Here is a 16,013-nt window from a genome sequence, read left to right as displayed (position 1 = left end):
GCAAACTGAGTGTGAGTGTTGTTTAAGTTACTGTTTATAAGGTTTGAGAAGAAGGCTGTCTTTATAGATGATATAGTGAATTTCAAGTTTTGTATATTACACCACATCTGCTCAGCTTTTCTGCATTACATTTTCATACTCTGTGCTGTAGATAAGGTGCTTTTTGTCTGCCAGTCCTCATACTGACTTTCACAGGAGCAATATAATATCATCAATAACATTCTTAACTTTTGAGTTAAAGGAATCGAGGAGATCAACAGAGTCTGCAGAAATACTCAGTATTAAAGATATAGCATTCATAAATAGCACACTAGTGTTCTCATTAATGCATCTCTTTCTGACAGAAACATATCTAGAACCAGTTGTAGCAGAGATCAATATACTGCATCAAAGAAAATACAAAAATGATAACATAGTGCTACATCCTTAATAACAATGGATGAAATGTTTAGACCCCTACTGATGAGTAAATCTAGAGTGTGTCCACGATTGTGTGTGGGTCCATGCACATGCTGAATCAGGTCAAAAGTGTTTAAACAGTTATAATTTATTTTATGAATTCTGCATTATCTATGTGAATATTAAGATCCCCTGCAATAGTAAAACAGCCAAACTCTGAGGAAGTCATTGATAACAGTTCTGTGAACTCTTCAACAAAGGCTGGAGAGTATTTTGGAGGCCTGTAAATAATGATAAATAGAACATGTGGAGCATCTTTCAGCACAATCCCTGGATATTCAAAAGACAAGTACTGACCAAATGACACTTGCTTGCATTGATAAACGTCTTTTAATAGAGCAGCCTCACCTTCACCTCTCCTAACAGCTCTACAGACACTCATGAAAGTAAAGTTAGGAGGGGCTGTTTGTTTCATTGAGGACTTTTCATTGAGGAAGTGGGCCCTGGCATGTGGCATCAGCCGGAGGGCTCTCTCATTTCAGGTGAGGTCAAGTCAAGTCACCTTTATTTATATAGCACTTTTAACAATACAGATTGTGTCAAAGCACTTAACAGTATCAAATTGGAGGATAGAGTGTCAGTAATGTATAATGATAAGATTAAACACTCAATTTTCAGTTAAAGGCATTTCATTATTGAATTCAGAGATGTCATTGTCTAGCTCAGTTTAGTTTAAATAGTATCTGTGCAATCAAATCGACGATAATCGCTAGAAATTAAGTGTCCCCAACTGAGCAAGCCAGAGGCAACAGCGGCAAGGAACCAAAACTCCCTCTGTGACAGAATGGAGAAAAAAACCTTGGGAGAAACCAGGCTCAGTCGGGGGGCCAGTTCTCTTCTGGCCACACGAAACCCACAGTTCAATTCCAACCACAGCCATGTCAGATTGTGTAAAGGGCTTATCTGATTCCCGTGGTCTTCTCCCGATGCAGCATTTTAATTTATAATTTAATGTATTTGTTATATTTGTGATTTATTCATTATTTGAAGTTTTTCATTTATATTATTTATTCATTTGCTATAATTGTAATGTATAGTTTAATGCATTTATTGTTTCTCTGTCTATTTTTAAAATATATATTTGTTTGTTTATGATCATTTAAATTTATAGTTTAATTCATTTAATATATTTCTGTTGCATACATATATATACACACACACACACACACACACACACATATATATATATATATATATATATATATATATATATATATATATATTTATTTATATATTTATATTATACTATTTATTATTTTAGAATGTATTTATTCATTTTTTCATATTTGTATATTATTATGTTTTAATTAAAATTTTAACTGTATAAATGTATTATATTTCTAATTTCATATTGTTGCAATTTCTAACAATAATAGTATTATATAGTTAGGTATTTTATTATATTTTTAGTTATTTTGTTATATTTTTAGTTTTATTGTATTTTAGTCAAGGTCTTAACTGGGGATATGTCTCTGGGGCTCATCTAGGTGTCCTGGTCTCCGCTGACGATCAGGGCTGTAGACATCATCTCTTGGTGCTGATCCACCATCCACCATCATAACGAGTACATCGTGTATTATGGGGAGTGTTCCCAGTTCCGGTTGATCTAATTAATGCAGCCTAACAATCCTTTAATGGATTTGAATAATAGAAACGTATTAGTGTGTTATGTGTAAGCCAGGTTAAAGAGATGTGTCTTTAATCTAGATTTAAACTGACAGAGTGTGTCTGCCTCCCGAACAGTGTTAGGTAGATTGTTCCAGAGTTTGGGTGATAAATAGGAACAGGATCTGCCGCCCACAGTTGATTTTGATATTCTAGGTATTATCAAACTGCCAGTGTTTTGAGAATGCAGTAGACGTGGAGGACTATAATGTGATAAGAGCTCACTCACGTTCTGAGGAGCTAAGCTATTCAGGGATTTATAAGTAATTAACAAGATTTCAAAACCTATCCGATGTTTGATAGGGAGCCAGTGCAGTGTTGACAGAACCGGGCTAATGTGGTCATACTTCCTGGTTCTAGTAAGGACTCTAGCTGCTGCATTTTGGACCAACTGTAGTTTGTTGAACAGCCACCCAATAAAGCATTACAATAGTCTAACCTTGAGGTCATAAACGCATGAATTAGCATTTCTGCATTTGACATTGAGAGCATAGGTCGCAATTTAGATATGTTTTTGAGATGGAAAAACACAGTTTTACAGATGCTAGAAACATGGCTTTCAATGAAAGATTGCTATCAAACAGCACACCTAGGTTCCTAACTGATGAAGATTGACAGAGCAGCCGTCAAGTGTTAGATAGTGTTCTAGGTTACTACATGTGGGGTTTTTAGGTCTGATAATTAACACCTCTGTTTTTTCAGAATTTAGCAGTAAGACATCACTCGTCAGGTAGCCTCTAAAATTCCAAGCCTAGATCCAAAGGCCAAAATTCTGCTTCTGCTAGGAAGAGATCTCATTCAGGCACACAAGGTGGTGGAGCAATGCAACGGACCACAACATGCTCCCTATGCATAGAGACTGGCCCTTGGGTGGGTGATAGTTGGAGATGTCTGCCTTAACGGAGCCCACAAACCTTCAACAGTTGATGTTTTCAAGACACACATTTTGGGAAATGGGCTCCCCAGCTACACGAGTCCATGCCCAAACAGTATGCATGTGAAGGATTGTTTCAGTCTTTATGATGATCCAAAAAATTCCTTCACCCTGAATTCTAAACAGATAAGTTTGCCGATACATAATGAATGTCTCATAGGCAAATCAGATTTCTGCTACACAAGGAACAACGACAAACCAGTTCCCTCCATGGATGACCTGGCCTTCTTGAAGATTATGGAAAGAGAATTCCATCAAGATGAGTTAAACAATAGCCTTTTGGGGGTTCTACTGTGATTCAGGAGGGAACGTTCCACTCCTTTGTGGTAGCAAAAGAACATCGTAACTTTCTACGCTTCCTTTGGTATGACAACAATGACTTAAACAACGAGGTGCTGGAGTACCAGATGCGAGTGCATGTTTTTGGTAACACAAATTTTATATGTACGTTAACAACAGAGTGCAAAGCATAAGGAGGTCTACACGCCCTGAGCAGTGGAAATACGTACCTACCGATCAAAACCATGCTGACAAAGCCACAAGATCGGTTTTAGTAGCTGACTTTCCCCACAGCATGTGGTTGACCGGTCCAACTTTCTTTTCTACCACAACACAGTGCAAAACTCACATGGGTCCCTTCAGCATGATAGATTCAGAATTAGACATCAAATTACGTCCCCAAGTCACTTCCTGTGCTACACATACTTCAAGAAAGGAGTTAGACCCTAGACGCTTTGAAAGATTCTAAAGTTGGCGATCACTGACTCGTGCAATAGCAAGACTTGTGCACATAACTCACTCCTTCAAGCAGGATAGTGACAAAGGCACTTGCAGGGGCTGGCATATATGTGACAAGCCCTGCTCAGTCCATGATCTTGAAAGGGCCAAGTCCATCCTCATACATAGCGTACAAGCAGAATACTTGAAATGCTGAAATGACTTCATATAGGCAGAGTGATTCCCATTCGAAGCCCTGTCTTTAATCTCTCCCCCTATATTGATAAATCTGGTTTACTCAGCGTAGGTGGACGCCTTTGACAAGCAAGCTTTGGTAGAGATGAAGTGTGTCCTCTGATTCTCCCTGGTCACTGTCACATCACATCTCTTCTCATACACCATTATCACAAACAAGTTGAACATCAGGGACGTGTCTTCACTGAGGGTGCTCTGATAGAGGCTGGCTTCTGGATCATAGGTGGTAAAAGGCGCATCCAGCAGTGTGATCTTTCAGTGTGTTCAGTGTCGCAGACCGCAGGGCAGGATTTTAACTCAGAAGATGTCTGACTTACGTCCTGAAAGGCTCAGTATGGATCCTCCATTCTCCTTTGTAGGGTTAGACGTTTTCAGGCCTTGGGTGGTAACCTCGCGTCGAACTAGAGGAGGACAAGCAAACTCTAAACGCTGGGCAATTCTGTTCACATGTATGAGCACAAGGGCCATACAAATTGAAGTTATAGAGTCGATGGATAGCTCCAGCTTTATAAATGCTCTCCGCCCATTGCTAACCCTAGTTTGTGTCTTCTTAATGATGATTCTGGTCTCTGTACAAGCTTAATACAAAAGGGAATGTTGTTTGCTGGTTTTACAGCTGCGAAGAAGACAATAATACTGGAACTGGCTTACACCGCACATGTGTGAAAAAAAAAATGGAATCCATAGCCTCCTGAAAATAGTGATTTGTGAATGTACAACAGCAAGAATTAATGGGGCCAAGCCTTCGACTATTGATGCTTGGCAGGGTTTTTTCTTTAACATACTCAATTATATATAGGAATGACTTGTTTTGTTTTGTTTTTTTCCTCCCTCTCTCTCTCCCTTTTGACTAGACTTTTAAAGTATTGATTATATGTCTGTTGTTTTGTTTTGTTTGTTTTGAATGAAAGTTATGTTATGATGTTGTGTGTGAAAATAAATAAAAAAAGTTGATAAAAAAAAAAAAAAAATTCTTCAAAGCAGTTGCGATCAGACTGTGGCACCAACTTTGTTGGAGCATGCAAGGAGTTGAAGGTGGAGTCAATCACAGATGACAGAAAGGTACAAGAGTATCTGAGTGACAAGGGATGCTTTTGGGTGCGTATGATCGGCGTTTCAAGATGGATCCTTGAATCTATGCTACAAGGATTTGGACCATCAAGGTTATCCCATGAGGTTTTGACCACCTTCATGGCTGAAGTCACAGCTATAGTCAATGCTCGTCCACTTGTACCTGTATCAACAGATCCAGACACTTCTTTAATTCTGACCCGAGCAACTCTACTGACTCAGAAGTCTTCAGCAGTTCTTCCTCCACCAGGAGAATTCGGTGAAAAGGACCTCCTTGTTCGTCAATGGAGGCAAGTTCAAAGCTTGGCCAATACATTCTTGAATCGCTGGAGAAAGGAATATTTCACAACCTTACAAAACCGCAGAAAATGGCAGAATGAGAGCTTTACTCTCCAAGCGGGAGATGTTGTGCTGCTGAAAAGCATTCAAGCCAAAATTAATGACTGGCCCATGGGAATCGTGTTGGAAACATTTCCTGGGGGAGTAAGGAAAGTTGAGGTCAAGGTGGTCAAAGACGGATCATCCAAGACCTACTGTATATCGGATGTTGTTTTACTGCTGTCCGTTGGGACTGAATAGACAAATATAATTATGCTTAATGATGGCATCTTCCAGATACCAGACGGGGAGTATACTGTTTCCAGTGCAGTTTCCCTTTTGAGCCACTAGGTGATGCTATTCCTTTGATGTTTTGACATTGTCATAGTGAGTGACTTTTGACCTTAATAGCAGCCATCTTGCTGTACTCAGTTGATGCTGATATCCACATGGTTAATGCAGCTATCGTCCATCTCTTCATCATATTTGCAATCTTATATAGAAGCTTTGCCTTTTTACTCTGTTCCACTTGTATTGGAAGTGGTGGTCGAAAATAAATCCATGCTTCAATTCAACATCTCTGTGGAAGGAGTTATCTATCTGCTTAGTTGAAGAAGGGGAACTCTTTTATGAGGGCAGAATATCATTACTATATAGAATATCTATGCTGTTGGGAAATGTCTGCATATGTTGATGCTTTATTTATAGTGCACTGAATGATAATGAGTTTTACAGTATTGTATCACTGTGATAAATGCCTATTGAATGTTTTTCTTGTATATAATAGTGATGAGAAGTTCAGATCATTTTACTGATTTGGATCTTTGAATCTCATTCATCAAAATGAACAAATCCTTTTTTTCCAAGTCTTTCATTAATTTCAGCAGAATATAATTAAAATGTTACATGTTAACAGCCAAATTCCCCAACACATCTACTTACGTGACATTTCGAAAAAGAAAGAAAGAAAAAGAAAAAAAAAACTATAATGCAACCAAGGCCAAATTATGAGAAAAAGAAATGATGAATTCCTTGTTTCAGATTATGCAGTCTGTTCGTCTTCCTCATCTCCCGATTTGAGTAATTTTATTTTTCTGTTTCCGGTACAGACTGCATATATTTAGTTAATGGAACTAAATATATGCAGCCTGTACCGAAAACAGAATTGATTAGTTGACCTCTCGAGTCTCCAGGTTTAAGACCTTCGTTCAGCTAAAGCTATGCTGTCTGTACCAGAAACAGAATTGATTGATTGTTCATGTCTCAAATCTTCAGGTTCAAGTTATTAATTCATTCTGTCACAGCCCTATAGGCTATAAGGCTATGCAGTCCCAGAAACAGAATTGATTATTTCATCTCTCGAGTCTTCAGGTTTGAGTTGTTCATTCTTTTGTCACATGCCCGCTTCCCAGCTCAATACCTTACAACAAACTAATTATTAACTAATTTCTGTATCCAATACTGCTGTCACGTCACATGACAAAAGAACAATCGACTCAAACCCGAAGATTTGGGAGGTGAACTAATCATTTCTCTTTCCAGTTCAGACTGCATAGCCTCTAGCCTATGGGCTGTCACACAATGAACGAACAACTTGTACCCGAACCTGAACCCAAAAACTGAGAGGTGAACTAATAATTTCTGTTTCCTGTAAAGAACCAACAGGATGTTGCGCATACAACACAAAATTAACAAATCTCTTGCTGAGACAACTCGATGTTCCAGAGTCATATTAAAGACTCTCTCAAATTGATAGAATTGTTCATGAACAACTCCTCACTAGTATACATGTAAAATAGTTTAACCCTTGTGCACTGTATGGGGTCTTTTTGACCCCAAATGACATTTGATGAAAAAATACGGTTTGACTTTGTACGGTTGTCAACACTTGGTAGCTCTACAAATAAAAAAATAAAAAAACTGGATTGATATCTGGTTGTATGTTAGTGTGAAGAAAAAAAAAGTGACATTCATTATGTTTAGGGTCTCTGGAGATGAATGGGGAAACGATCAAATTGATATCGTCATGGTGCACACAGCGGGGAGGAACGAGGCACACGGAGACATGGAATAACTCAAAATACAGTCTTTAACAAAATCCAAAAAGGCAAGACAAGGCAGGGCTGAGACACACAGGAACATATGGAACGTAACGAGTAGACCAGACCAAAAGAAACTAAACAATCAGGAACTAAATACACAGGATAATTAAACACACACAGCTGAACAGAATAATAATCAAACTAAACAAGGACAAGAAAAAGACCATAAAAGGAAACTCAGGAACAAACACGGGGAAAAAAAACCCAAAACAGACCATAACTGTGACAGATACCTTTACTTTTTAATTAGTCAAATAAAATCAGTCAATCCACCACAATGCAGATCACAAAATGCACAAGTGCACATGTTCACAATGCAGAACGATTATAAAATATTGATTGTTGTTACATAATTTGTCAAAAATGTCAGTTACAATGCAGACAACACACAAAATCTGAAGGGGTGACACCACAGCACATCCACGATGGAGGAAAAACACACAACCCCCCCAACGCCCCCCAAACCCATAAAACCCACTAGTAAGAAATGAAAAATTGACATGAGTGGATCTCTAATGGGTAATTTATCAAATAAAAATCGGCAACAACAAAGAACACACACAGAAATGATGAAGGGACACCACAGCACATCCACGATGGAGAATAAATACAAACACATTTTAACAATTCATTTAAATCCACTTAAAAGAAATTCTCTACAGGGACATAAATATTACAGATGCAGTTAAATACATGTACAAAAAAATTATGGACCAGTGGCATATAATAGATCTTCACAATATTAAGTATATCACTATAAATAGCAATGTCTCCGCCATATATGATGGTTACCTATGATAGCAGACAGAGCACAGTACTTTGCTAACCATTTAGCCCTCTTTTTGGGCATCCCAAGTTGTTGAAGCCCTCTCACAACCAGCCTGTGTGCGTGTCCTAAGCTGCCAAATATGAAAACAAATAATCGGCCCCGATAACCTATCTCTGAAATAATATTTAGGAGTGGTTGGTATTTAATGACTTTAGTCATAAAAGCTTCCTTCATACTAGAGTCAAAGGTGCATGCCACCTCCAAAACAAACACCTCTCTACACTCATTAATCACAACAACATCTGGTGTATTCGCAGACAAATGAGAAAAATTATTACTGAGATACTGAAACATAGATGGTTTTACACAAGAATGTTTGTATATTCTTACTAAAGGTGATAAATGATTTGATATGTCTTTCACTATCAGCTCCACTATTCTATCGTGGCGTGCTATGTACATTCCCTTATAAGCATGGCAGCCATTCAAGATATGTGGCAGTGTTTCAGTGATCTGTTCTGTAGTGTGATGCAAACAATGAGGAACCTGAGTTGTAGGAAACCAGATGGAAAGGTTGAGTCTGGTAGGGAGAACTTGTAATCTGGCTTTTACTGTGAAATTAGCAATGTCCTCACTGAGTGCAGTATTCTTCAGAAATGAATGTGAAACAGAATGATCAGCAGAGGGAAGACATGCAAGTTTTCCCTGAAGTTTCAGGCCAATCCAGTGTTGTTTTTATTGGTGTTGATGTAATTCCAATAGAGTTCGTCAGGCACCTGCAGATGTTAGTGGGTGGCTATCACCACTGGCTTAAAGTCATCTATCCCTGTTTTAAGACAGAATACAGGTTCATTCATACCTTGCCTATTGATGCATGCCTTCTGCTTGGTGAAAAAGATGTCAGCCTCCACCAACCACGGAAGAACTCTGGCCAGTACGCATTTTATGAACACCTTATAGATGGTAGGAAGAAGGGATATATCCCTCAATGTCAATGGATCATCAGGGATTTTGTCTTTTTTTAGAATATGATGAATATAATGCTCCTTTCCATGTGTCTGGTATTCTCTTATTTTCCAAAACAGACATTAAAGACAGTTGTTAAAATCTTACATGACTGCATATTTTTAAAAGTCTCATATGTCACGCCATCTTTGCCGCTTGCTTTGTTGTTAGGGAGGTTCTTCAAAACAGTCTCTACCTCCTGCTGGGTGAAATGCGTTGTTTTAGGGAAAAAAAGTTGGCTTCGGTGGTGGCACGTTTAAATATCAGGGTGGAGGTGGAAGATCCTCATTACACCTCTGATTTAGATATATATTATCATAATGAAAAGATCTATACATATGTGGAAATGGCTAAATTAGCCATTGAGTAATGCTCCAGAGTCTACAGGTGGCTGTAGTTAAAGTTTCATGTTTTTTTTTTTGTTTGTTTGTTTTTTTAATTGTTTGTTTTCAAATAGATGGAAACAATTTGGCATTAAACTATGGCACATTGGCCATGTTATCCTCATGAATTAAAATTATGAATGTGGGTCTTTTATAAAGTGAATTTTACATACAAAGCTGTTTTTATATAAAACTTAAAATATTTTTTAATTATTTATATAAATTTAAAGAATATCATACATCCTCCAAAAAGTGGACAAATGCGGAGTAAAAAATTTATAAACTGAGTAAAAATACATTTGTATTTTTTCAAAACAATTATTCTGTTACAAAATTACATTTTGTTGCCTGGGGTCTCTGGAGACCGCAACCACCATGAGTGACATACCCAAACAAACAGTGCAAAAGGTAAAGGGGTCATGAACTGCCTTTTTATTATTTTGTACTGTTCTCTGTGGTACCCTTATAATGTTAAGATTTTTACATTAAAAAAACATCATAATTTACAAGTAAGAGGCTATTTTCTTTTTCTTGTTTGTAAATTAATCCGCAGTCAAATTAAGTGAACAAAGGACCAAGTTCTTACTGATGTAGTATGGAACTTCAAAATAAAGTTCAAAATAAAGTTTATTCACTCTTTCCTAACACTGGGATCAAATGAAACGATGCAAAGACTGTATTTCCACAAATGGGCACTGCACAGCATCTTGCTGTATTCAGAGCATCTTTATCGTTTGGTTCAGCCGTTGATCACCTTCTGCGTAGGCGGTGTTTAGCCACACTAATACATCATAGAGTGGTACATTCCACAAGCTGTCGTTTTGGCAGACTGGCTTCAATATAAGCTGTTTTTAGACTAATGAGAAAGTTTTCAATTCTGAAACTTAAAAGAGATTTTTACAATGACCTATTTTAAAAGATCAAGGGAATTTTGTTTTCTTAGTTCATGCCCCCTTAACAGTTTTTGTGAAATAAATTTTCTGGCATAAAGTCTATAAGGTTTGGCATAAAGTCTTTAAGTTCATGTGTCATTATATATTTATTTGATTTTAAAAAAGGGCAGCTGGGAATGCTCAGATTCTTTAGACAATATCATCAGAGACTGTCTTACCATAGGGAGATGAAAGGGTCTGTATTACTTACTATTGGAGAAAGTGTAACGGCTAACTTGGATCATGTGTGCCTTTATAACCAATCACATTAAAGCCTTGACATAATTGAATTTCAGTCAGAGTTGTGCGACACTCAGTCGTCATTTATGGATACCATAGGAATGAATGAGAAGTGCTGTAAGCTGAATCACTTGTCGCAAAAAGTCAGTGACTTCACTTTAGAGGCTGACATTTTTTTGGGAAACAAAATCACAATTAATCACATGATTGGGACGGGACAGGAAAACATGTCAGCGGGAGTGAGTGGGACTGGGAATCGTAATAACAATATGATACCCAAATTTATACACAAATATACCTTTTATATAAATAAACTATAAACTGTATATTTTCATTCTGAACTCAATTCTAGTTGCCCTGTCTCTTTATGCTCTCCTCCTGTTTGATCTGGTGTGGCTGGTTAAGTGAATGACGCAGTGATGGACAGATCGTTAACGGCTGGTCTATGTGATAATATAGTACATTGGGTAGGACATCCAAATGCTGGCTTTTCATCTGAAACATGTATGTAGTAGCAACTTTACATGACCGCTCAAATGTCTGTGTGGAGTGGGGAAGCTGAACAGCAGCGCGTTCACTGCAGGACAGATGGAGGCGCCAGTGCGCTCACTTGCTCTTAAAATACTCCCTAATTTTTGGTCATACAGATGAGTAATACATCTTTAGAATCTGTAAAGACTCTACATTTATTTGTGTGCACTCAGAATAACAACGAAACGTTGCGCTTCTGTAAAATAATTAAAGCAAACAGAGACGCTTTCTGCTGTCTCAGTCTCTGTGAACTTGAGCGAGAAACTTTGAAACTCTGTGTATGAAAAATATATCTATAGAGAGTGAAATGTCTACTTTCAAATGAACCAATTCAAATAGAAAACGTGTGTTTGCATGGATGATTTCCATGAAATTGAATGTGTGTGCAATGCACTGTGCATTGTTTAAGCTGGCTTTTAGTTCAATAAAATAACAAAAAACTACATTTTGGATTTTTATTCAACTAAGGTGGGCATGCTGTGATCTGTACTGTATTTTTACTGTAACTGAGTTTCCGGCCAAAAAAAAACACAACATGGGAGTGGGAGGGAATGGCAGTCATTCTTCTGGGATTGGGACGGGAGGGGATTTTCCCTCAGTTTTTTCGTGGGATTGGGATGGGACGGTATTTTTTTTTTTTTTTTTTTGTGGGAGTGGGATGGGAGAGGTTTGAAAATCCACTCCCATGTCACCCTCTACTTCTCTTATAAATATCATTTATTTATTTATTTTTCTTGGTAAACTCTAAACATAGTTCAATCCAAAAGTATTGTTTATTGTAAAACATGTTGAAGATTATCAGATAGGCTGTCGATTCAAATGATAAGCTGTTTCCTCTAAAAAGCTGTTTATTCAACGTAGTGAAGCCTCTCCTCCATTTACATCCATTAAAAAAAGTCTTACAATTTTGACAGGTCCGTAGAACAGAAATTAAGAAGACAGCTGTATTACTGCATTCATCTGTTGACTTTTCTGTCTGAATTTTAAAACATCATGCAGATATCCATCACAAATACATCTACATTTGATAGATACAAAAGGCATAGCCTATGTTTTTCTAGGTTATGAATGATTCACATTTAATGTGTAAAACTCAAAAGTGAACTCGGATGAGCAAAGTCATAAATAGGAGTCTGCAAGAGACATTGTCTTGAAGAGTGTTAAACTCAAGGTCACACTAATGAAAATCTGTAAATTCATCTCTTTTCAGACATGCCACTCCTATGCCATTTTTACATTTTAACTTTTTTTACATTGTAACCGCTGTTGTCCTGAGAGAATCCAACAACAAATATATCTGTCTTCCAATACTAAGATAATCTACCTTCTCACACACATACCTTGTATTTAATTACGTTACCTCTAAATGTTATAGATATGCATAAAAAGGAAATTAAATGATTATGAGGTAGCGTTTTCTTACAAGCATAATCTTACTTCAATATGTGCCTGAAGTGCATTTTAAATTTACTCATGATAATAGCATTTAAACAATGTTTTCTCACCTGCTGTAGGTCCACCAGGCAAACGGGGAAGAAGAGGACGCAATGGAGACTCTGGTGAGTGTGTTTTAACTCCAAGTTTTCAAACTGTTAAATCATGAAAATGATTTGCTGGTCACAATCTGTGGGACGGTTAATAAATGTTCCCCTTAACCACAATTTCCAAGTGCTTGAGGAATCTTTCAGTACAATTACATGCTAGCATTGGATTCTGTGTCCAGTGACTAACATTCCAAAGGGTTTGGTTTATTATAGTAGTTGTTACCATTAGTTACATTTTTACTGAACCTCCAGTTAGATGTGCAGACACAGGCCAGCCACACAAATCCTGTTCAAATGGGCCCAGACATTTTCTGGAAGACACATGTGCATGTGCATAGTTCCAGGATCACATTAAATGGAAGAAAAAAATCTTTAATCTCAATTATGTATATGTAGAGTATCAGTGGTAAGCTGAAGTGGAACATGTTGATTATACAAGGACTACCCTCTGTACTACCCTCTCTATTCTCCATAAAAAGCTAATTCAAATTACTCCATGTAGAGGTGTATTCTCTGTCACAGAGTACTGGATTCTATTTGATTTTCTATTGTGAGATTCTCTTGTAAAGATCTGTGTTTGAATGTGTAAATGTGACACATTGGATTAAAACTTTATATATATATATATATACTCATGGCTAATAAAACTGTGGCCACAGAGTTTTCATATAAAACTCTCACTTGCTTAAAGGGCACTTTACATTCATCTACTGTATATGATGCTGTCTCTCTGGCTTTAAACTGCATTCAGGCTTTTAAGTTTAAGATGTTGACTTTTACAAATATAATCATTTCATGAAATCAGATTAATATTTAAATAATTCTTTAATACTTACTTTATTATATAAATACACTTTGTAACTAAGTTAAACTGGTTACGTGTAACAGACTATTTCGCTGTGGACTAAAGTTAATTAAACTTACAATTTTAAGTCAAGAACAGACATTTATTTTAGTTTAAACATTTCATTATTACTCTTATAACTATTTTAAGTTGTGATAACTGAGATACTGTCCACTTTGAATATACAGGGTGCGATTTGTAGGGGGGATGGGGGGGATTCCCCCCCTTCTGGTCTATGCATCCCTGCCTCTGCTGAATTATTTTTGTTCCCGGTGGGGATAAAAAAAATTCCCCGGGTAATGCTACTCCATCAACCACAAACAGAGCATATAAAATACCAAAAATAAAATTATTTTTTAAAACGTAAGCAAATACTGCAACATGTCAATACAAACAACAATAAAATCAGAAGTAGAACTCGTCAGCGCCCCCGCTTAATAGAGAGTGTCTGGGTTTCGTGATCCTGGATCTCGCGCCTCAATCCATGCAGGGCTTTTCAGAAAGTCAGCTTGCGAGTGACAGTAGGCTATGAGACTAATACACAATGTTTTTGCTCAAAATTCACTCTACTGTGACCCAAGGCCGTAACCATGTCTTTAACATGGGGCAATTTTGTATGTATGTGTATATATATATATATATATATATATATAATTGGGGTTGCCATAGAGGCAATTTACATTAAGTGAAAATAGCATTATTTTTTTACTGATATGCTATTTACACAGTGCAAAATAGCTTTAGATTCTATTTATTCTGTTAAAATAGCAGGATATTCTGCTAATTACTTATTGCAAATAGTGGCAATTATCTGCACCTCAGCATTGTAATACATTATAAAACAGTATGCAATAACTTATTGAGTGTAATTTTTTAATTTTATTTCAAATTATTAAATGGATTGGGACAAAAGCTCTCCCTACACCTACTCTAACCCTACCCGATACTTTATTTACAACTTTTTGATTATTTCCTTCCAGATTCGAACCCCCGTCGATCGTGTCAAAAAGAGTGTGACACGCTTTAACATCTGCGCCACTGCATCAGACGACTATTTATCGTCTTTTACAAATTTGACTATGCCAATCATACGTTTGTGGGTGGAGTTAGTGCAAATATCTCTGCCAACAACCGGGCTATTTGCACTTAAATAGACACTTTTTTATATATATATATTCCCAACAGTTAAACAGTTGCCCACAGAAAAAAAGCACCCCCACTTCCCGCGCCTCTGATTATTACTCGCACACAGAAACTTGTCAACACCACCCCGCAACTTTTATTGTAATAAAATAGTTTCCATACTGAATTGCTACATACATTATATTTCTCAGCAACGACGTGTTTTTGAAGTAGGACTAAATTCACAGTTTCATCGTTTGTAGGGACAGACAAACAGATGCAGATAATTAACACACGCACTGTGACGCACATTTCCTCTCTCTCTTAAAATGGGCATATTTGAGAAAAAAAGTCGAGCAGTTTGCTTCACTGAATATAACTGTCGGTCATTTAACATTTCTATTGTAAAACAGTTGACTAAACATTAAATGATTTGCAGCTTACCTCGCTCTTTCAATGTTTTCAATCTTCGCGACGCGCTCAGCATCTGTGAACACCAAACCCCGCCTACTTTGATTTGATTGGCCAGTTCAATTATTTTGACATTGACGAGCGCTGTTAGCCCGCGGAGGCAGAGCAGATTGCAAATGTTACGCCGGTTTTACTTTTAAAGCTTTTTTGTCATCTTAACAAGAGCGCTGCGTAATGGATGACAGCAGATCAGTACAAGAATTTCAAGGCAATTCAGATCAGGCATTTGGCAATTTCTAATTATTGGGGGGGACTTGTCTCCCTCAATGTCTATGGTGGTTACGGCCCTGCTGTGACCTAATGCAGATATTGCATATAATAAACTGACGCATAAGTGTTTTTTTATTTATTCCTTTATTTAACCAGGGGAGGTCATATTGAGACTATAGTCTCTTTTGCAAATGATCCCTGGCCAAGAAAGGCAACACTTAAAATTTAAATAAAATAAATTTGGAAAAAAAAAAAGAAAAAAAAAAAAGAAAATAAACTTTTGTATTATTATGAGACAGAATGCAGAAGTTAACCGTCACCATGTGGGAAATATGATCACGCAATATGACTGATGGATCGGCAGAGAATCGTCTTTCTGCAAGTCATTAATAAATTATGGTTCTATTCTATTTAAAGAAATATGAGGTAAATGTGTTAATA

At 37.1% G+C, this 16,013-nt stretch overlaps 1 protein-coding gene across 1 annotated transcript in view; it reads left to right on the top strand.

Annotated features, from left to right (window-relative positions):
- LOC131543604 (collagen alpha-1(XXV) chain) overlaps nucleotides 1-16,013 on the top strand; it is a 471,411-nt gene that overhangs the window by 185,484 nt on the left and 269,914 nt on the right. Inside the window, exon 3 of the mRNA XM_058781122.1 lies at nucleotides 12,896-12,940. Within this exon, the coding sequence (XP_058637105.1) occupies nucleotides 12,896-12,940 (45 nt within the window). The remainder of the gene's footprint in view (nucleotides 1-12,895; nucleotides 12,941-16,013) is intronic.

The sequence above is a fragment of the Onychostoma macrolepis genome, chromosome 07 (genome assembly GCF_012432095.1).
Source record: "Onychostoma macrolepis isolate SWU-2019 chromosome 07, ASM1243209v1, whole genome shotgun sequence".
NCBI classification, from domain to species: Eukaryota; Metazoa; Chordata; class Actinopteri; order Cypriniformes; family Cyprinidae; genus Onychostoma; species Onychostoma macrolepis.
This window is presented reverse-complemented; position numbering and strand designations above follow the sequence as displayed.